At 43.8% G+C, this 23,483-nt stretch overlaps 1 protein-coding gene across 3 annotated transcripts in view; it reads left to right on the top strand.

Moving 5' to 3' along the window:
• GALNT2 (polypeptide N-acetylgalactosaminyltransferase 2) overlaps positions 1–23,483 on the top strand; it is a 191,064-nt gene that overhangs the window by 132,819 nt on the left and 34,762 nt on the right. For all 3 annotated transcript variants that reach the window (XM_025448668.3, XM_025448669.3, XM_035715534.2), the window contains exons 4-6: positions 21,991–22,089; positions 22,310–22,377; positions 22,616–22,681. In XM_025448668.3, coding sequence (XP_025304453.1) covers positions 21,991–22,089; positions 22,310–22,377; positions 22,616–22,681 — 233 coding nt within the window. The remainder of the gene's footprint in view (positions 1–21,990; positions 22,090–22,309; positions 22,378–22,615; positions 22,682–23,483) is intronic.

Genomic DNA, 23,483 nt, shown 5'->3' with positions numbered 1-23,483 from the left:
GCTTATCCAGTCTCTTGGCTTCATACTATTTGAGGGGAAGAGGATTAGAGAATGCTGGCCTTACTCTGAGGTCCTCTCTTCTTTTTGGGAACCTGGTCCCCTAACACCCAGCTGCCTTATCAACTCTCCAATGCCTTCAAATAGATTTTTTGGTATGTTTCACCCAAACTTTGTAGTTGCTTTTAGTGAGTAGATTGGTCTATACCAAGGAACTTTATACTATCACTGAAAATAGGAAAAAATCTGAGTATTCTATTTGTGATCCAAATTCAACCTGAATCTTGACCATTCTTAAATTTTGCCCTGAACAGCATTGTCTATCCCAAGTGATAATAAGTAGAAATAGCTGTGGACTTGAGTGGTTAATGGCTCTGTCACTTAACTCCCAGACTAAAGTTGAAATAGTCTCTGTAAACTCTGGATTTCTTTTTTTTTTTTAACTCTGGATTTCTTATCTGCAAAACCACAATAGTGCATGCCCTATCCAACTTACATATTGCTATTAGGCTCAGATATCTGTGAAAGAACTTCATAAGCAGCAAACAAATTCACAAATACAGGATAGTTTGTATTATTATTTTATGTGACTAGCAGCTTGTGTATGAGAAATCAGCTTTGAGCAAAGACTGAATTGTTATTCTGTTAAGCTTTGCTTTCGATATGTGCGTGCCATTGAGCGCAGACGTTCAGCCTTCTCTGTATGAATGCCTCTGTTGTGCTGAGGGGTAAGTGGGTCTTCTCGTGCAGCACAACACTGGAGAGTGTTGTTATTGATCAAAAACAGTTGAGGAACTAACTTTGAAATGGTAATCCTGCCTATTTCAGAAAGAATTTAGAGAAAAAAAAAAAGATGGAGGTCATTGGCATGTTGTTGGTAAATGAGATGAATCTTTGCGTCTGAACAAACCCTCTCCTATGTCAGCCACACGCTTAAACACATTGCTTCACTGTCACCACGTAACTGTTAAAAGTTTTTCTTTTCTTTATTAACTGAAGGGTTTTGTATATTTTAGGAAATAGTATAAACTGTGTTTCAGCTCTCTCAATCCCTTAAACTGTATATTTTACTTTTTTCTGAAACAATATGATTTCAGAGATTTCTTGTGACTTTTCTGATAAGCTGGAAAGAGGTGGCCTTGTCAATTTATGATACCTGCGTTCTTATACCTAACCATCTGCCTGCCCTCTGGTGTAACTGACCTGTTCACAGGGCCCTGGAGTGCTAAGTGTTAGTGGTGGAGTCTGTGAGAACCCAGCTCTCCATTTCAATCTGTAAAATTAGAAGTACAGACTTTTAAAATAACACCCATCTTAACTATACTGAATCAACTGTGATTTCCTCCATCTGACAATGATGAAAGAAAAAGAAAATCCACATCTTTGGAAATTCGAGCCTATTAAAAGAAGGAAATATCCCAATAGGAAAATTGAACTTGGATTTGAAGTTTTATACTCGTGTTGATTTCTTTTGACTCTTGCATTCATGCTTTCATTTAGGAAGCATTTAAGGGCTTACTGTGTGTGACAGGTATTTTTCTGGTCACTAGGGAAAGCTCAATAAAACTGATTAAAAAAAATTCTGCCTTCATAGAGCTTACATGGAGGGGGTAGGGGTAGGAGACAATAAAATATGTGATTAAAAATTATATAGTGTAAGACGATGTTAAATATTATATAGGGAAATAATAAAAGGGTGGGGTCAGAGAGTGTGATAGTCAAGGTTGAAGGTCCAATATTAAACAAGTGGTTAGGCACAGTGAAAGAAACAATAAAGTGAATAGGCACCAACAGAATGAGAGAAAATATTTGCAAATCATATATCTGATAAGGGGTTAACATCAAAAATATATAAAAAGCTCATACAACTCAATAGCAAAAATTTAATAATTAATATATAATTTAATTAAAAGGGGCAAAGGACTTGAATAAACATTTTTCGAAGGAAGATATGTGAATGGCCAACAGGTACATGCTTAGCATCACTAATCATCAGGGAAATGCAAATCAAAACGACAAGGAGATACCATCTCACACCTTGTTAGAATGGCTATCATCAAAAGACAAGAAATAAGAAATGGTGAGGATGTGGAAAAAAGAGACCCTGTGTACTGTTGGTGGAGTGTAAATTGATGCAGCCACCATGGAAAGCAGTTTGCAGATTCCTCAAAAATTAAAAGTAGAGCAACCCTCCACTCTAATAATTCTACTTCTGGGGATTTATCCAAAGGAACAAAATCACCATCTCAGAGGTAGCTACACCTCCATGTTCACAGCAGCAAAATTTATAATAGCCAATACATAAAACAACCTAAGTGTATGTTGATGGATGACTAGATAAAGAAAATGTCACACACACACACACACACACACACACACACACACACACACACACACAGTGGAAACTTAGCCATAAGAAAGGAAGGAAATCCTGTCATTTGTGACAACATGGATAGACTTTGAGGGCATTATGTTAAGTGACATAAGTCACACAGAGAAAGGCAGATATTTTCTGATTTCACGTACATGTGGAATCAAAAAAAAAAAGGAAAGGAAAAAGAAAAACTCCTAGAAAAAGAGATCAGATTTGTGATTACTGGTGGTAGGGGTGGGGGGGGGAGCCTTGAGGAAGGGTGACCGTAAGGTACAACATCCGGTTAGAAGTAAGTACTCAGGATGTCAGTGCAGCTTAGTGACTTTAGTCAGCACTGCAGTATGGTGTGCTAAGAGACAGCATCCTAAGAGTTGTCATCACAAGGAAGACTACGTTCCTTCCTGCCTTCCTTCGTATTTGTATGAGATGATGGATGTTAACTAAACTTACCGTGGTAATTACCTCACAGTATGTGTTAAGGTGAGTCATCGTGCTCTGCGCTGTATTCCGTGCTGTATGCCAATTTATCTCAATAAAACTGGGTGAAGTTAAACAAGTCATGTGGGAAGGGTCTCCCTGACAGGAGGACATTTAGGCAAAGTTCTGAGGGAGGGACAGGGGAGTGCCATCTGGATAGTGGGGAAGGGGTCCCTTCCTGGGACATGGTGGAGGAAAGTTCCTGAAGAGGGAGTATGCAGGCGTATCAGGGCATCAAGGAAGGGGGAGCAGGAGATGTGAGGTCAGGGCGTTGGGGAAGCCTGGAGGCTTATTATAAGGACACTGGATTTTCCTCCGAGAGACATGGGAGCCACTGCAGGTTTTAGAGCAGAGAAACATCACCTGAATCAGGCATCTAGAGGATCATTTCCTTAAAGGTGGGTGTGCTGAGACCAGGCTTATGGGGGGTTGGGGGAGAGGGAGGTGCAAAGACAATCTAAGAAACCCAGTGGTTCGCAGCAAGGGGTTAGCAGAGGAGCTGGTGAGAAGTGGTTGGATTCTGGATGCATTTTGATGGTAGAGACAAGAAGGAAGCTGAGCAATAGCATGTGGAGTGTGAAGGAAGAGGCCAGGGTTCTCGTCCGAGCAGCCTGAAGGAGGCCCTATCCTGAGAAGAGGAGCAGGAGTGCTGGGGGTGGTGCCCAGGTTCGAATCCTGGTGTCCCCTCACCAGCTGCCCAACCTTGGTGCAGCCCTGAGCCCCTTGCCACTTCCATCAGGTATAAGTTGGGGTGATGAAGGGCAGTGGCCCTTCCATGGGACTGTGGGGAGGTGTGAAGGAGTTAACTCCATCCAGCTCCTCGGCATGTGGTAGGCGCTGCATGAACATCAGCTGTGGGTAGGGAAGCCTTGCTGTAGGGACTAGGATGGAACTTTCCATCCGAGTGGAAGGAAGGGTCAAGTGGGCAGTAGATCTGAAATTCAGAGCACAAGCCTGGGTAGAAGTTACACATTTTGGACTTTTTTTTTTTTTTAATTTTTATTTATTTATGATAGTCACAGAGAGAGAGAGAGGCAGAGACACAGGCAGAGGGAGAAGCAGGCTCCATGCACCGGAGCCCGATGTGGGATTCGATCCTGGGTCTCCAGGATCGCGCCCTGGGCCAAAGGCAGGCGCCAAACCGCTGCGCCACCCAGGGATCCCCATTTTGGACTTTTTAAAAAAGATTTTATGTATTCATGAGGGACACACAGAGGCAGAGGCACAGATAAAGGGAGAAGGAGGCTCCCCACTGAACAGGGAGCCCGATGTGGGACTCGATGCCAGGACCCCGGGATCACGACCTGAGCCAAAGGCAGACACTAAACCACTGAGCCACCCAGGGGCCCCCACATTTGGGATTTCAAAGCAGTTCTCTGTGATATTGATGACCATTCTGTTCCCCATCCCTGAATGTGTGTTAGTAAGCATGGAGATATTTCTGATCACCAGAATGGCTTAATAGGTTTGTTCTTCATGGACTTTCTCTCCTTTATGGTGACTGCTGAATTTCCTCTGGTACCTACACTGTGACCCTGAAACCAGCACCTTTTTTATGGTTGATAAATGCTTTTTATATGCTCTTGCATTAAGTACAAAGGCCAAGGTAGTTCATGTTTTTGATACTCCCATCCAGGGGCTGCGTATTGGCGCTGAAGAAGCCCTGTGTGTGTTCTGAGCTAGAAGAAAAGCAGGGCCCTGCCTTCTGGTCCAGGTTGCCTGGTATGTGTGGGCCTGTGGGACTAGGGACGGCCTGTGGGGCTTAGAGTGCCTTTCTCTTCTGGCATTCCTTTCAAAGCAGCTCCTTCCTCTCCACACCACTCTCACTCCAGTCCCTGGCTCCCCACCACCCCCCAAATTGCTGCAAGTGCCCCCCTCAGGGGCCTAGGCCCATCACTCAGACCCACCTCCCCAAACACCCCTCCTCCCTGCTCCTTCCCATGCAAGAAACAACAGAAGACCTCAGCAAGCCAAATCCGCCCTCCTGGCCTTGCCTCAGCATCCCACAGCAGCTGGCCCTGCCTCCTCCCCCTGCTCATCCTTCAAGACACAGCTCACCTTGCTTCTTCCAAAGGGCCACCTCCGACTGGCCCCATGCCCAGGGATCAGTGCCCTCAGATGACCTACACCCACAGCCCTTCACCATCCCCACTGTGTGCTGGAGGGGCTCCCTTGTTTCAGAGCTCACATATTCTTTCTTCCGACATTTAGTAAGCTTCTTGGGGATAGAGACCATCTGTGATCATACGGCTCCCTAGTCCCTCACTTAAACTCCTGAAGAACTCAGATTTTTTTCACTTTAGATAGATATTACTTAGATTTATTACATAATATCCTTAATTCCGGGGCAATATCTTGTAATTAAATGCTAATATTTTTTGCAGGAAAACTTAATGAACATTCACACGAAGTGAGATGGATGAAGCTGATAGACCTCAGTTGGGGTCAGGTTTTACTGCCAAATGAATTCAGATGGGCTCAGGTTTTGCCACGAAATATGATCTGAGGTTTTTTTTTTTTTTTTTTTTTTTTTTTTTGAGAGTTTCAAACCTTGGAAATGTAGATTAGGAATTATGGACTCCTGGTAGGTAAATAAAGAAGAGTAGCAAAGTAAATGTCATCCTGCTGCCACACATGATGAATTGCAGCTAGCCCTAGAGGGACCAGAGCCTACTTCTCCTGCATTAACATAGCTCGAGATTAAGACAACCCAAGTTATCAGATGTATTCACTCTCAGGTATATTAGATGGTGGAAGAGAGGTCATAGAGAAGAATAGAGACCCTAGGAATAATCTCTAACCAGCTCAGTCTCCTGGAATGCTTCTGGAGTTACCTGGAGATTTCCCCTGCAGATTAGCACCTAATGCAGCTCCTGGTATTCTCTGTAACTCACCGTCCACCACTTGCCCAGTGGGCAGAACCGGATCTCACTTGGTGGCTCCCTTTATGCAGTGACTCAGTTGGCACTGTCATCTCCAGAATCCCATTTGTAAAGAGATGCCCACCAGTGCATGGTGGTGTCGTCATCTGAACATGCTTTTATCATGGCCTCCAAGGGGAAGAGGGTCCTAGGATTTGTCCATTCTGTGATGTAAACAGCACCAACCCTGAGGAGCTCAGGGCAAGACACGGATGACAGTGCTGATAGTGATGGTGACGACGATGCCCCCTCCTGTCATTGGCAAACGGTATCTTAAGCAAATGATAGCTGAAAAATCTCTAAAATCTGTCCATTTCTAAATGGACAGTGATCCACCCAGAAGAATTTGTTCTACCTTACATAGGACAGCTTGTATCAGACCTCCTCAAAAAATACCTAATTTCTTAAACAGTTTTTCTTTTTTTTAAATCCTCTTAAGATTTTTTTTTTAAACATTTTATTCACCTATTCGTTGGAGACACAGAGAGAGGCAGAGGGAGAAGCAGGCTCCCTGCGGGGAGCACAGTTGGGACTCCATCCCAGACCCACTGAGCCACCCAGGAGTCTCCAGTTTCTTTTTCTTTTGACAGTAGCTTTTAAAAAGCCCGCCTGCAGCCCGGGGCATGATCTGGAGACCCTGGATCGAGTCCCGCGTCAGGCTCTCTGCGTGGAGCCTGCTTCTCCCTCTGCCTGTGTCTCTGCCTCTCTCTCTCTCTCTCTCTCTCTCTCTCTCTGCATCTCTACGAATAAATAAATAAAATCTTAAAAAAAAAAATCTTTAAAAAAAAAATAAATAAAAAAATAAAAAGTAGATACACATTTGCTATATATCACTCCCCCCAAAAGGAAATTATCTAAAGAATTAAAAGGAATTTAACCCCATCTGAAAAATCTCAGTAGGCAGGGACAAGCATTAGCATTCTTGTCGATGCCCTTCCTGATCCGTCTCTTATATTATCCTCCGATAGATGCATGTAATTATATAAAAATATATTTCTATATTTGCTGTTTGGCATTCTACTTTTTTTCACTCATTGATCCATAGGAAACATTTTAAATATAGCTTTCATTTTTAATGGCTTTATATATTCCATTTTATGTTTATTTAGCTAGTCCTCTGGTGATGGAAGGAGAGATTGTTTCTTTTCAGTTTTAATGCAAACAGTGTTGGGTGAATATTTTTGAATAACCTTTTTTTGCCCACTCATTTGAAAGGAAGTCCTGTTTTAAATGTCACTGTATTACTTGGTTCTGAGAATCTTCCAGAATGTATTCCATATATTGCTGAGTTTGGCTACTATTTTATTTTGGGTTTTGGATTAAGATTCATTGAAATTATCTGTGCTTTCTCTCCCTCCCTCCCTCCCCTCCCTTCATCTGGCTTTGGTTTCATGTTTATGCTAGCTTTGTAAAATGAATGTTAGAACAATCGTCTTTAAGAAAAAAAAAAAAGGATGCTTTAGAAAAACTTCTTTACAAAGAAATTGTTTCCTGAAATTCACTATAAAAGTCATCTAAACCCAGAGCTGTTTTTGTTTTACTCACAGTGGTCCTTTAATGACTTTTAAAAATTCTCTCGTGGATGTGGACATATGGTAGGTTTGTCTGTGTTGTATTTGAATTAATTTTGATAATTTATATCTTCCCAGAAGATGATAAGTTTCACTCGATTTTCAAATGTATTGGCGTGAGTTTTGTGCATATGCACTTAAATCTCTTCACTGCTTAGAAATGCCAGGGGTTTGTCTCTCTGGGTTTTTTCACTTTTTCCTCTTTGTCCTTTACTCTTTCTTCCTTTCATCCTTGGGAACCAAGTGCTAGGATTATAGGTGAATTCTAAGATTTATCTATTTTCTAGCATATTCATGTCAGCCTATGTTATTTTATATTTTCTTCCCTCTTCTCCCCCCCCCCCAATTAGAACTGAATGTTTACTTTTTGTCTGTTAACATTTGTTTCGCTTTGACTGAATTTCCCCTATTATGAAACGTAGCATTGTAATTTCAAACCTCCTCTTAAATGACCAGAATACTGTTATTCCTCACTCTGTCTGGAATTCTACTTTTGGATTCTTTTCTAATACCTTGCTTAATTCAGAGAGTATCAAAATTATAAGAAATTGATTTTTTTTCTTTTTTACTCGTTTAAACTTAAGTCCTTTTCTTTTGGATCTTTTTTTCTCTTTTTTTCACTTTATTGTGGTGTAGTCAGGCATTACAACGTAATAGTTTGACCTGGAGGACACAAAGGGCTTTATTTGTGATGTGAGATGCATGACAGCCGGGGTAGTTGCCTGCAGTGGAGTGTCTTGTTCCCTGATGCTCTGCTAAGCACCTCACAGGCCTTTCTGGCAAGAACTCTGAAATACGTGCCCCTTTTGGTATTGTGGTTTTATATAGGACGAAACAGAATCCCCAGGTTGCATAACTCATGAATAGTAGAGTCAAACTACTGCAGCCTGACTCCAGAGGCTTCAATCTTTCCTTCTCATTTCTATAAATATCTGATTTTTTTTAAGGCTAATAATATCATTGTTTCAAAGTTCAAAATTTACCTGTTAAACGGGTTAATTGCATTCAGAACCTCTTGATCCAAGTTTTTGCTTCTTTTTTATTTTATTTAATTAATTAATTTATCTTAAAGATTTATTTATGAGAGACACAGGCAGAGGGAGAAGCAGGCTCCATGCGGGGAGCCTGACGTGGGACTTGATCCCGGGTCTCCAGGATCATGCCCTGGGCTGGAGGTGGCGCTAAACCACTAAGCCACCCAGGCTGCCCTTTTTTAAAATTTTATTTATTTATTCATGAGAGAGACACACAGAGAGAGAGGCAGAGACATAGGCAGAGGGAAAAGCAGGCTTCCTACTGGGAGCCCAATGTGGGACTCGATTCCAGGACCCCAGGATCATGACCTGAGCCAAAGGTAGATGCTCAATCACTGAGCCACCCAGGTGCCCCAATTTCTGCTTATTTCTAAGAGTATTTGCTTGATATGTGAGACTACTCTGATTTGGTACCTAGAAATTATGTATTCATGATGGATTATACCTTTATTAACAAAAAATTACCCTCTGGTATTGCATCCAATGTCTTCCTGTTTGGCCATACATCTTACTTTTTATAGTGTTAATTTTCTACTTTATTCTACACATTCTTGATATATTTTCATCTCTCTTTTTTAAGATTTTATTTATTCATGAGAGAGAGAGAGAGACAGAGACAGAGACATAGGCAGATAGAGAAGCAGGCTATATGCAGGAAGCCTGATGTGGGACTCGATCCTAGAATCTGGGATCATGCCCTGAGCCAAAGGCAGACGCTCAGCCACTGAGCCACCCATGCATCCCTATTTTTGTCTTCTGTTAGTTTTCTTTTTGTGTTAGTGTCATTTTTATTAAGATTTGTCTTTTGTAAGCAACTAGTACTGTATTTTTATGTTTAGGCCAACCTGATGGTCTGAAGTGTAAGAGAATGCCCTGCCGTTTTCATGGTGGGATCTGTTCTCTGGTTTTTTCATGTCATTCTGTTTTTCTCATGCCTGCTTTTTGCACCGCTTTCTTTCCTCTGTCACGTGGAAAATATGTCATGTTTTACTTGTTGGTCTTCTGTTTTGTCCATTATTTTTCCCTCCTGTGGCTAAGAGAGCTTGTTTCCCACATAGGAGTCAACTAGTTGCACCTTTTTGTGTTTATAAAACTTCAGCAAAAACACTGAAATTAAAGGAGTACTGGTTTAATGCCAAGAATAGAATCATACATATTTCCAGGTGATGAATTAATAAGCTTTTACTTTCTCCTCACTTTCTGGTTTTGTTGATTTACCTGGAATTTGACACAGATTATTGTTCTTTTATATCATCATTTAATTATATTTCATATAATGATTTTTTAAGCAGTTTTTTGTTTGCGCCACCATATTTACACAAGCCTGTTATGATCCTACTACTGAAGTATTTTTCACAAGTCCTACCATATTTTCCCAGAAGTTGAATCTTGGTTTTATTTATTTTTCTAAGTTTATTTATTTTAGAGTAGATCTTCAAACATATTTTCAGGCAGCCAGGTAACTGAAGTGCTCCGTGGGCTTGCTCATCCTAAGAATTACTTTCCACTCCCTTTGTACACGAATGGTAAATTCACAATGCACAGAATTCTTGGGCATGTCTTTTTTTAAGACTCTTATATGCTGTTTTATAGTTTTCTGTTTAGTATTCTGATTGTGTTCATTTCTTGTGCTGTGTCAGGATACTTTAAGCAAAAAAGACATTTTATTGGGGCACCTGGGTGGCTCAGTGGTTGAGCATCTGCCTTTGGCTCAGGTCATGATCTCAGGATCCTGGGATCGAGCCCCACATCAGGCTCCCCACAGAGAGCCTACTTTTCCCTCTGCCTATGTCTTTGCCTCTTTCTCTGTCTCTAATGAATAAATAAAATCTTTAAAAAAAAAAAAAAAAAGAAAGACATTTTATTGAATTATTTAACAAGGAGGTAACTCCTCTAAAAGTTGCTTCTGCTGAACCGAGAACTGTCCTCACCGCCATAGTCAGCATTTTTTTCAGCCTCATCCTCTTTGCCTTCTGGTTGTAAAAAGGCTGCTGTAGCTCCATGCATCACAATCACTTTGAAGACAGGAAGTCAAGGGGTCAAAAATGCTCTTTTCTTTAGTGGCTTATTACTTTTCTGGAAGTCTGCCCAGCAGACTGTTGTAATCCCTGGACTAGAACTAAGTCATGGCTATTTGTGACCATGACTGAGGTTGGGAAAATGAGTTTGTCTTGAGGCATTCAGGATTTACCTCAGGGGCTTGGCAATTCACCCAAAGCAAAATCCGGCAGAAAGGAACAAGACAAGAGAGGGTGGTTTTTGCGTTAATGAGAAGGATGTATCTTTCTTCAGGTGTGCCTAGAGGCATCCCACAGAATCGTAGAGTCAGAAGGACTGAACGTAAAATGTAGTAACTGTCGGTGTCCGGATATGTTAAAAAACCTTATCATTCTTTTTTTTTTTTTTTTACTTTTTTTAAATTTTTATTTATTTTATGATAGTCACACAGAGAGAGAGAGAGAGAGGGGCAGAGACATAGGCAGAGGGAGAAGCAGGCTCCATGCACCGGGAGCCCGACGGATTCGATCCGGGGTCTCCAGGATCACGCCCTGGGCCAAAGGCAGGCGCCAAACCGCTGCGCCACCCAGGGATCCCAAACCTTATCATTCTTTACCATAATATGCCATTCTGTCATAATCTAGAAGTTGATGATTTTTCCCGAGATTCCAGAATTGCTGTTACATATAACATGAACCAAGGATTAGGGAACCAAACAAATTATCCTGACATTGGTTGGAAAAAATATGCATAAGACATGTCAAGACCAACACTGGGTGTCTGGTTCTCTATATGGAACACCGATAGACTAGGGCCAGAGGAGCAATTAAAATAGTGAATCTTCTCTTTCAAGGTTACATTCTTTTTTTTTTTTTTAAGATTTTATTTATTTATTCATGAGAGACACAGAGAGAGAGAGGCAGAGACATAGGTAGAGGGAGAGAGGCAGGCTCCTCACAGGGAGCCTGATGTGGGTCTTGATCCCGGGATTCCAGGATGACACCCTGAGCCAAAGGCAGATGCTCAACCTCTGAGCCACCCAGGCGTCCCTCAAGGTTACATTCTTACCCTTTTTTTTTTTTTTAAGATTGTATTTATTTATGTGAGAGTATAAAAGAGAGAGCATAAGTGGCAGAGAGGGGGAAAAAGGGAGAAGAAGCAGACCCCCTACTGAGCAGGGAGCCCAATTGGGGCTCAGTCCCAGGACTCTTAAGATCATGACCTGAGCCAAAGGCAGATGCTTAACCAACCGAGCCACCCAGGCTCCCCTTTTACACTTGTCCAGTGACAGAACGAGCTGTCTGCCTTCATCCTTACAAGCAAAGGGATCTGGTGCAGTCTTCAGTTGCTAGTCATAGGATCGTTATGTGAAACGTTATCTGTATATGACAGTCAACAACAGAGAGCAATTAACTATATATTTGAAAGAAGTGGTCCCTTCAAACACCATCCTTGACGGCACGTCGCTTTCTCCTACCAAGTTTGAAAAGTCAGAACTGCTGCTCAGTGGCCACCCAGACTCCATTATTTTGAGGCCACAGCTGAAAAAGAAAGATCCAGGGCAGAAAAGAAAGCCCACTGCCTGGATAATCCCCAAAAGGGATACTCTTAAGGATTGGCCACTTCAAGACAGTAGGGAGCAGATAAAATAAAAGCACATCTCTTCACGGAGCACTGAAAATAAAAACTCAATCTTTGGCAACTTGGAAACAGAGGTGGTATCGTTGAGCAGGACAGTTGATGCCTCGTGGCCCAGGGGAATAGGTAAGGGGCAAGAAATGGAGCATATGGTTCTTATTGTCTGATAAGCAGCATGGACTTCCCTCCAGAGGGGACAACCTTTTCCCTGGCATCAGGAGGAAGGAAAGTTTGAAGTCCTGCACTTTCCATCTCTGCACTGACCCCACCAGAATGGTGACCTGAGTGGATGGCTGAAGTGTCCTTGGATGCTTTATGAAGCTCAGATGGCTTCATCCAGGGCTGTCATTTCTGCAACTTTCAAGAACTCTTGACTCCTGAAAAAGTTTTCAGTTAAAATTTAGTGCCTGTAAAACTGGAGGCAGTGAAGGGTAGATGATGCCCTTTGAATGAAAGAAGAGTTTTATTCCATCACATGGTACCTGCTGCAGGCAGCAGGTAGAAACCTACTGTTTTCCTTTCCCGGGAGGAGAACGCCTGTGGATCCCGGGTGCCCTTTGCTGTGGCTGGTGCTGAGCGTGAAGTGTGTGTTGGTGCGTCATCTGCCCTCCTGCCCCAGGGGTGTGTGTGCTTTTGTTTCTGGAACCCCTGGCTTTCCAGGGGCATCAGAGGACTTCACAGGGAGTGTGGTCAATAAGACTGGCTTGAGTTTCCCGTGCCACAGTGAGGATAAATATTTTGTTTGAGGACATGGCTCCTATTTCATATGAAATGCAGGATACAAGAACCTGCAGAATTCAAGAGAGCTGTTTTAGACTAATAATTTCAAAGCAAGACAAACCCATGGTGATTAATGGGGCTTATTCAAATCTCCTGCCAACTAGATTTTTAAGAAGCTTAATTTCAGATGGGTTCTTAAATGTCTCAGGATTTGGTTCTCTTCAGCTTTAAGAGACCTCCGTAGAATAAGCTTTCTAGCTATTAGGACTGATCAGAAATTAGTTGATTAGGTGGAATATTGTGCCATGATCGCTGGAGGATTATTCAGAGTGTGTTTTAATTAAATGAACACCATACAACAGCTAGTTAGCTTTCTTCTTCTTTTTTTTCTTCCCTTTGAATTTTTCCTTCTGTTCCATTTCCAACACCCCTTCCATGCCATGGTCTGTGCAGCCTTCCTCGAACTCCACAGCAAAACACACCGTGAACTTGGCCATGGGAGGCTGATCGTCTGTGGGCGGCCAGAGAGGAAGCGCCTGGGGGTGAGGGAGGCATCCCACCCAGTCTGGCCTATAAATGCTCTTCATGCTCTAAAGGTCGAGGGACAGCCTGTTTCAAGTACATCCCACCTCTTATAGTGTGTCCAGACTTCACATACGGGCTGGGGCTCGTTCCTGGGACCCTGGATGTGTCAGGGCCTTAGTCCAAAGGCCTCAGACTTGACTCTAAGTGTCAGGCTTCACAGCCGTGGTAGAGCGTGAGGAACGCAGCACTGGCGGGGTCCTTACATGGTGGACACTGGGACTCAGGTTGAGGTGGAGGGGGATTGGGAAACCAAGATCTTTTAGAGAAGTGGTTTTTAACCTTTGTGCTATGTGGTCCATACCAGAATTGGGTGTATAATTCCAGAGCTCCTCACAGCTCTGTGTCGGAGACCCGTTGTCCCACAGTCTTCTGCAAAGCTTCTGAAAATGAGGCCCAAGAACAACCTGCATCATCTTCACCTGGGGAAAAGGGGATCTTCTAAAATCAGAATCTCAGGCATCACTCAGACCTCCTTAGGTGGGCGGGGCCAAGGTATTTGCATTTTAGTACTCCCTTCTGAGAGTCTGACACGAACTGTCTGGACCTTGTGATCAGGAGTCCATGCCAGGGCAGCTGCCCTGCCCCCCAGATCCTTTGGCATCTTGAGTTGAAGAGCATGTGTCCAGCAGGTGCCTGCACCCTGGTTGGCCCCAGCCTGGCAGGTGCCCCGGCTGTACAGCTTATATGGGAAATGCCAGGTCACGTGGGGACAGCTGTGTCCCTCAGGCTGCCAGAATGCAGGCAAGCAACAGACCCGCCCTTTCTTCCCTTTGAAATGGAAATCATGCACATGGTCTCTGTGGGTGAGCAAAGGGGACAAATGTGCATTCGGGCCTCTTGGGGTCACCTGCTGTTCAGAGCCTTCCTTCCAGCGTCCTGGGTGTTAACATCCCTACACACACACACACACACACACACACACACACACACACACACGTCTCCAAACACAAGCAGCCAGCAAAGGGGCTGGAAAGCAACAGAATCTGCTTCGAGGGTTTTGAAACGTCCTGGCCTTGCTGTCTGAGCTTGAGCCTCACACATTCTCCTGGTTTGTCTCACCCGGCCGGCAGGGGTGCGTGGAGGCTGACGCTTTCAGGCACTGGGTCTGTGGGGACAGTGTGCTCAGAGCAACCCCAGGGCTCCCTTTGTGGCCCTGTCGCCCCAGGGCTGGGCCCTCGGTGTGTACTTTGGCATAGGATGGTGATATGTGCCACTTCGTTGAAAAGCTAATCATTACACCTCAGGCCACGTCTCCCCATTTCACCCTACCCTCCTCTTGGTTGAGGACAGAGCTGTCTTTGTTTCTCATCTGTAGAATTTGATTGGATTTGAAGGCACCTGTTTTTTCCGTAGGGTAACCCAGGCCCACTCTGTGACTCAAGAAGGTGGGAGTAAATTTACCCCGTTGAAGTTAAAACCTCAATAGCAGAAGGAAGGACAATGCAGGATAAAGAAAAATTTGATGAACTAGTAAATCACAAAATAGGCAGGATTATTTAAAGCTTGATCTTCAAAAAATAGGAATCTCCAAGAATACTGATGAATCAAATAAAGAAAAACCATCATTAAATAATATTAGGAAAAAAGCACAGACATTATTATAGATACAGTAAAGCTTGTAAAGACCATAAGAAAATAGTAAGTACACTTTTATGCAAATAGAGGTGACAAACTTACATGGAATGGATAGTTTTTTAGGAACAGGGAAATTACCAGAATCACTCAAGAAATAAAAAATATTAATAAATACAAGCCATGGGGGAATCCCTGGATGGCTCAGCGGTTTAGCACCTGCCTTCTGCCCAGGGCATGATCCTGCAGTCCTGGGATCGAGTCCCACATCAGGCTCCCTGCATGGAGCCTGCTTCTCCCTCTGCCTGTGTCTGCCTCTCTCTCTTTCTCTCTCTCTCTCTCTCTCTCATGAATAAATAAATAAAATCTTTAAAAAAAAAAATACATACATACATACATACATACAAGCCATCAGCAATAAAAAGTTTGCCTTCCCCAAACTGACAAGGCTCAAGTGGGTTTACACAGGTTTACTCAAGTGTTGTATACACAAGCCAGTTTAAAGAATAGAAATGAAGGAAAGGGGGATCCCTGGGTGGTGCAGCGGTTTGGCGCCTGCCTTTGGCCCAGGGCGCGATCCTGGAGACCCGGGATCGAGTCCCACATCGGGCTCCCGGTGCATGGAGCCTGCTTCTCCCTCTGCCTGTGTCTCTGCCTCTCTCTCTCTCTCTCTGTGACTATCATAAATAAATAAAAATTAAAAAAAAAAAAAAAGAAATGAAGGAAAGCTACCCAGTGTGCTTCACGAAGGCAGGAATACCTTGCTATGAAATTGGAAAAGGAAGGTATAAGAGCAGAAACTCGTAGACCAATCACAGCTATGGTTATATATTCAAAAGATCTTAACAAAATACTCAAAAATCTAATATTTAAAAAAAAATCATAGCCAGTTAGAGTTTATTTTAGGACTACAAGAATGACTGAGCAACAGAAACTGTATGAATACAGTTGACCTTCTCAGTGGATTAAAGAAGCAAAGCTAGGGGTAGTCTGGGTGACTCGGTTGAGCATCTGACTCTTGGTTTCAGCTCAGGTCATGATTTCAGGCTCGAGATCAAGCCCTGCCTGCATCTTGGGCTCCATACTCAGCATTGGAGCCTGTTTAGGATTCTCTCTCTCCCTCTGCCCCTCCCCCCGCTAGCACACATGCAGGTGTTCTCTCTCTCTCTCTAAAATAAATAAATACAATCTTTTTTAAAAAATAAAGAAAAGCTATATGACCAATTTATTAGATGGAAGAGGGGAAAAATCAGTAAAATGTGGCACTTAACAAGGGAATTTCCCTAACCAGATGAAAGGCATCTATAAAACATCCACAACAAACATTATGCTTAATGATGAGAATTGTGATTAGATTAAAGATGGGTTGGAGGCAGGGATGTTCTCTACCTCATTTTTTAAAATCGCATGTTATGTTGCAGTCCATAATCACTGCCTTACCAAGAAAAGAAGCATAATATATACAAGAAATGGGAAAGAAAAGGACAAAATGTGGGTGAATTGATTAGTGGAAAATCCAAGAGAACCTACACACTGTCAGAACCAAGAAGAGAGCCCAGTGAGGTTGCCAAGCACAACATCCACCTGCGAAATCAAGCACCACACCAGCCTGTTAGCAGACCCCACTCTTTATAGGAAGCAGAATGTAGGAATGTTAGGAATAAATGTGACAAAAGATGTGCACAACTTTTTTTTTTTTTAAGATTTTATTTATTCATTCATGAGAGGCACACAGAGAGAGAGAGGAGCAGAGACACAGGCACAGAGCCTGACATGGGACTCGATCCTGGACCTCCAGGACCACGCCCTGGGCTATAAACCGCTGAGCCACCTGGGCTGCCCATGCACTTTTCTGGAGAAAATTAGAAAAGTACAAAATATAATTGACTAGGGCTCTTGGCTGGCTCCCTCAATGGAGCACACAACTCTTAATCTTGGGATCCTGAGTTTGAGCCCCACGTCAGGTGTAGCCATTACTTAAAAGCAAAACAAAACAAAAGCAAAAACAGTAAAACATAATGAAAGGACAAAAAAAACCCAAAAACACCCCACTCAGTATTACAAGGATACAAATTCTGTTCGAATTAATGTAGGAATTCAGTACAGTGTCAAATGGTGCTTTTTCTCATGGAATTTCAAGAACTGATCTTTAAATTCAAAAGGAAAGGCAGGTGGCCCCAAATAGCCAATAAAAAGTCTTGAAAAATCATGGGCAACCTGCCTCGTCTGATGGGAGGACTTCCAGTTGAGGCAGTGTGGCGTGAATGCAGGGTTACATGAATAGATGAACAGAGCAGAAGTGGAACCAGAAATAGATGTCTGCATATAAAAAATGCGGTGTGACAGCAGTGACATTACAAATCAGGGAGGAAGTAATGAGCTATTAAGTGGTGCTAAGACAACGGATCATCCACTTAAGAAAAATGAGATGACTTAGTCCTACCATTCATAAAAATATAAATGGGTAGGTGGAGAACATAAATGTGAAAAGTATTTGTAAAAGTTAAAACATCTGGAAGAAAATCTATGTGAATGTATCAGTGACCTGAGGTCATGAGGACAATTACCCCAGGGCCACAGTTTGAAAAGCAAACTTAAAACATATGTTGGACAGAAGACATCACAAAATTAAAGAATCTGCCACAGGCTTGGACAAGACTTTTACAACGCATCTGGCTGGCAAAGGATAATGTCCAGAATATACAAATTCCTGTCATCGGGTTATAGTGCGGTAAAAATCTCATCAAAAAGTAGACAAAAAATATGAGCAGGCAGTTAACAGAAGACTCCAGTGAACTTACAAACGTACGGACAGATGTGTGGCTCTAGGATCTGGAGAAATAAAAATCGGAATCCTAAGCAGCCGTTTCATACCAATCTGCCTGACAGAATGAAAACATTCTGACAGTACCAGGGGGTGGTGAGACCATAGAGCAAGATGAACTTGTCCTTGTGGGTAGGGGTGAAACTTACAACAGCCATTTTCCAGCGCCCTTGGCTGTCTCAAGTTCAGTTGAAGAGGTACATAATCTCTTAACTACCAGTCCCACATGTGAGTAGATAATGCCGAGAAGCCTTCTCAAGCGTGCAAAAGACAGTGTCCGCTACTCCATTATTCCTAATAGAAGTTGGCAATCCACGGAAAAGGTAAAATGTATTGTGTGCCTACTGTGGGAAGCTAGTCAGCAGTGAACTTGAAATTAATAGAACAACGTGTATCAAAGCAGGCATATTCCCACAAGGTGCAAAAAGCAAGTCATGGTGCAACGTCACCCATATAAATTTCAGATGTATGCAGAGCAATACTACATACTGTTTATGAATATGGACATATATAGTTTACTAAAGACCCACTTGGGGTAATGAAATACCAAATTCAAGTTGGTGGTTACTCCCGTGAGGATGGGGTTTGAAGTAGGAAAAACACAAACTGAATTCCAGGTTGCTACAGAAAACTCTGTGCTGGGCAGCCCCGGTGGCTCGGTGGTTTAGTGCCACCTTCAGCCCAGGGCGTGATCCTGGAGACCCAGGATCGCGTCCCATGTCGGGCTCCCTGCATGGAGCCTGCTTCTCCCTCTGCCTGTGTCTCTGCCTCTCTGTCTTTCTCTGTCTCTCATGAATAAATAAATAAAATATTTAAAAAAAATATAAAACTCTGCTAACCTCCACGTTCCTGTGACAGGCACCAATGATGCACAACCGCCAAATGCGTATTCCATTGCATTACATTATACTGACCTTTCCCATTTTCATTGTTTTTTTTTTCATATATTTTTATTTGATTTTCCCAGTAACCATGCAAGATTGTGAGAACCATCTTCACAGATGACACAGGCAGTAACCAAGGGTACCACAGGCTCTTAGCAGAAATACTAGACCAGCCAGGGTGATGGTGAGCCATGGCACTGGGGTAAAGGAGAAACTACACATCATTAAACTTTTCCATTATTAAACAGAGCCTCTGGCTTCCCCGTGCATCTGGGGATACATCTGAAGAGGTGCACTGGGTTCTTGGATCAACTTTATGATGAACCCCAAATACAACACCCGCATCAGAGAAAAGTCAGGCCCAGAGACAATTTCACTCTTCAGAAGGTCTCGGAAGCACATGGTGCTTGAGATCGACTATTTCTTCCATTTCCAGGCCCTTAAAAGTTCGAATATTGATAGCTGTGTGGTCCCAGAAAAATTTAAAACTAAATTAAAGATTAAAAAAAAAGTCATGTTTGTGTTTTAAGTGTGTTATAGAAAGCTACCAGAGTGATCACTCTAGTAGCAGACCTGTGGAGACTCATGCAAACTTGAGTCCCAGGCATGTGACCAGAGCCCAGGTTCGCTCCCCAGGCATCACATCACTTCCAGCTAGCTTCGGCTGGGAGAACAAAACTAACTGCAGACTTGTCCTGCCACTGACTTGAAATAAGCTGCGGTTGGTACTCCATTCCCCAAGAAAGCTCAAGTATGAAAGTGCCCTCGGCAGCCAAGTCCCCCGATGAGTGGCTATATCGAGCCTCCTTTCACTCGCTCTGGAGTAGTGAAGACTGGTTGGCACAGATAGGACTCTTTAAATGCAAGATTTATTCTGTTTCTTTTTAAAGAAATTCTTCACTCTCCCCCCACCCACCCCCACCCCCTACTTCTCTTGGCTCAGTGTGAGGAGTTCGGATCTGAATCCATACACGTCCACACACACATACACTCCTAACTCATGCGGTGTAAGCTGTTTCTCAGTTTTTGCTCGTTATCCCTCTTTGCCTTAAAAATGGGATACCTCTTAAAAAGGAGCTGCTTCCCAACTGCCAAGTCCTAGCAAAACTGGGTGCCTTATGAATATGTAGAGGAGTTTTAATAAAACGATGTGGATGCAGCAGCCCTCTGTGTTCAGGAAGATGTTTCCAGGGCCCCCTGAGACTCCTGGTGCTCACGGAGAACGAGGCTTCCCACAGACGAAAGGAAGCCGAGAGAATAGGACATGATTGGATGGGTTAAGTTGACTACGATTCGAGGAGAAAAAGTGCTTCCCTGTTTGAATACTCTCATGGCTGGGGTGACTGGCACTCGGTGAGCAGGTGAGCCCAGATGGGGTGGGTGCAGCCCACTCCGCTCCGCACTTCCCACCTGGCTGGGTGGCGCTCACTCACTGCAGAGGGTATTGCCCTCCTGATGCTGGTCGTTAGCTGTACGGATGGAGCTCCGGGGAATGACAGTCCTCAGGAATTTGTTTATAGTTGAACCTTCTTTAATCTAACAATTGGTCAGTTCTTGAAATTGAAAGACAAGGAACTTGCCCATCCATCTACGTGTCATGAAAGACGTGGCTGTTGGGAGCCGGAATGAGGTGTACCATGTTAATGGCCAGCATGCATTTTGTCCCCCGGGCAACAATGACTAGTATATTAGGCAGTTTTCTCATGATTAATGAAAAGCAAGCTTTCCAGATAACCAGAATGAACAAAAGAAGTCCACTTTGTGATTGTGACCTAATTGCTTCTTAATTGCAGTGCTTTTCTTGCCCCTTTTCAAAATGTGCTCCTCTGAAGTTGTTTGCCCAGTCAGGAGGGAAAATTAGTGTCTGTGGACCATTTGCCTTTCAGATGTACCCATTTGTGTGGAGTTGCTGGCCATTGTGAGTTGCTTGCACGGCCACGTCAGGCCTTAACTGCTTAAGTGCTGAGCTCCAAAGATGAGTTGGTTTTTTTGTTTTAAATCTGTCTCCTTTTCCCAATGATTCGCCATTGAAGAGAAGTACCTTTAATTCTGGAAGCAGATCGCTCATAGCTGCGGTAAACTGCGTTAAGAGCTAACGGGTAAAACGAGGTCTTTAAAGTGTTTTGGCCCCATGGAAGGTTCTCAGCTTCTTCCATGCTGGTGGCAGTGTGCTTCATGGCGTGAATTACAGGGACAGTCTACAGATCACAGAGACCAGCCTGGAGGGGCCTCGCTGTGGGGACAATGACAGGTCCCCACCCTACTGCAGGCTCACAGCAAAAATTTTTCACTCTTTGGACCTTGGGTATAAAAAAAGACGATTCGAGAACTGTTTCCCAGCAGGCCAAAGCTTCTTTACTGTCTCCCCAGCCTTTTTTCAAGCTGGTATCCATGGTACCATCATTTTAATAACTCTCTGAATGCACTTAAACCCCAAGCTGATGGTTGCCTGGTGGTCCTGAGAGGCTGTAAGCCCACCCCGGACGTATTTCTCTGTCTCTGGAACCATCACCTCTATGCTGGCATGTTCTCCGTCCAGGGGGCCTGCTCTGAAAGGTCCCTTGTGATGGATTCTCCTGAGCTCCATCTATACCTTGATGGGTCACTTCTTTCTCTAGCATGGGGCCCTTTAGCGTCCTCAACCTAGAGCAGCAGTCCTGTTTTTTAAAAGAACCATTCCATGTTGTTGCAGTCTTGTGTCTGTTTGTGGAGACCAGACCTGAGAAGTGCCTTGTTTTGACCTGCCCCTAGTTTATCCCTGGCTGTTCCAATCGACTTTGTTCAGAGGCTGTCCCTGGGGTCTTTGAGTACTCCTCAGAGTGAGAGGCGAGAGCGGGCGTGCTCAGGTTCCCATGGGCCTGGCCCTCACCCTGCCCCAGCCTGGCAGGGTGACAGACGTGCATCCCTGTTCCCCTGGGTTGGGGAGGGCAGTCAGCGGGACCGAGTCAGGTTCCACATGCAGTGCTGCCAAGAGTCGCAGACGCCTTACGTGCTTGCTGCCGAAATGAGAAAAGAACATCGACACGAATTTGGTTCCACCCCTCAGAAATAACCACTGTGAATTGTGAAAAGCACATCTCTAGAGGTGTATCTGCATGTGAGAATAAATGGGACTTCACTGTTTTAAAACACGCTTTTTTTTTTCAGCGTTAGAAAGATGTTCTCAATATGTTACTTTTCGCCGAAATCATCTTTTAAAATGTAACTCCGGTTGTGTTTTTCTGTTTCCTTATGTCCCGCCATCACTCTCTCTCAGAATAGACCAGTCCCTTCTGCAGATAACCAGTTTATCCCAGAGTGTCCACCTTTGCAGGTTGGGCTGCTTGTGCTCTCCAGAGCCTTCCCGAGGCTGGTCAGGGTCCTTCATTCAGAGAACCATCTTTCTCTCCCCTTAGGTGTCAGCGGAAGCAGTGGCGAGTGGACCTGCCAGCCACCAGCGTGGTGATCACGTTCCACAATGAAGCCAGGTCGGCCCTGTTGAGGACAGTGGTCAGGTGAGGGCAGGAGATGCCACCTATTAGACCTACAGGAGGTTCTCCCTGGCAGGGATGCTGGCCACAGCCCTGTGACCCAAGCGCACCTGGGCTAGGACTGTCTGTGGGGGGACAGGCAGGTCACTAGCACAAGGAGTGGCCAGTGGCTTCTCCAACCAAGGATTGGGACCACCCCAAATGATGCCCCTAAAAGGCCTCCATTCTTTATCTGTTTCCTTAGTGTGCTTAAGAAAAGCCCACCCCATCTCATAAAAGAGATCATCTTGGTGGATGACTACAGCAATGACCGTAAGTACTGAGTCTGACTCGGCCCCCCTCCCCAGCCCTTCTCCTGGATGCCAGCTCTCCTTACTGTGGGTGCTAATGACGAGTTTCCTGAAAAAGCCGGAAGTCAGGGCCACAGAAAGAAGAGGTGCCTCTTCGATGCCCCAGGAGCTCCTCCACCCACAGATGACCGAGAATCACAATCTTTGAATACGAACCTTGTAAACGAGATTCCAAATGCCCTGCTTCTTTCTCTCCCCAGCTGAGGATGGGGCTCTCTTGGGAAAAATTGAGAAGGTACGGGTTCTCAGAAATGATCGGCGAGAAGGTAAGACTCTTTTTTCTTAATTCAATACCAAGACAGTTGAATTCTGACTTTCCCAAGCCCAGAGATAACTTAAAGAAATGTTTCAGCTGAAAGCACAATTAACTTCCTAGTCTTTTTGTCTGTCTCTCTCTACCAGAGCCTCCTGGGAGCCTCGCCCAGCAAAGCCTAGGGAGGACATTCAAAGCTTAATTGAAATTGTTTGTATACTAGGGCAGGAGTTCAAATTACATTTTTATTTATGTATTTAGAAAATTGGCTCCTCTTTTCCTTTTAGAACCTAGGAAGTCTTATCAGTCCCTGGAGTACGAGAGTTTAGAAGAAAAACAAAGATTTAGCAATGAGAAGTTTAATGACTCTATGCTCCAGGCATCTGATAAAATAAGGGATTCAAGTTTGACAGCTCGCTGAAGGTGAGGCATCCCAAGAAGGAAGATAACACTGCAATTACATGCTTATTGGATCTTGCAAATGCCAGCTTCAAAACCTGCTGTCACTCTTATCTGCTGGAGCTGGGCTCATCGAGTTGACTTTATTGGCAGTTATAAGAGAGACTCCAAAGGGGGAAAGTATTACTTTGAAGTGTCTGGAAAGGAAGCTAAAATCACAATGTAATTAACATCCAGTGCATCAGTGCTGTTGGAGGGCACGGTGTCTGGATTCTAGGCTCTAGCATCATCCAGAGAAATCTGTCAGTATAGGAAGATGCACAGATTTTACACGTGCCCTTTGGATTATATGAGAATGACTGTTGGCCCTGGACTGGTGCTTGCATTCCCTGACCAGTGTATACTCTTCTGATTCA

Source organism: Canis lupus, chromosome 4 (genome assembly GCF_003254725.2).
Source record: "Canis lupus dingo isolate Sandy chromosome 4, ASM325472v2, whole genome shotgun sequence".
Classification (NCBI taxonomy): domain Eukaryota; kingdom Metazoa; phylum Chordata; class Mammalia; order Carnivora; family Canidae; genus Canis; species Canis lupus.
The sequence above is the reverse complement of the archived record's forward strand: the minus strand, read 5'-3'. Positions and strand labels throughout refer to the sequence as shown.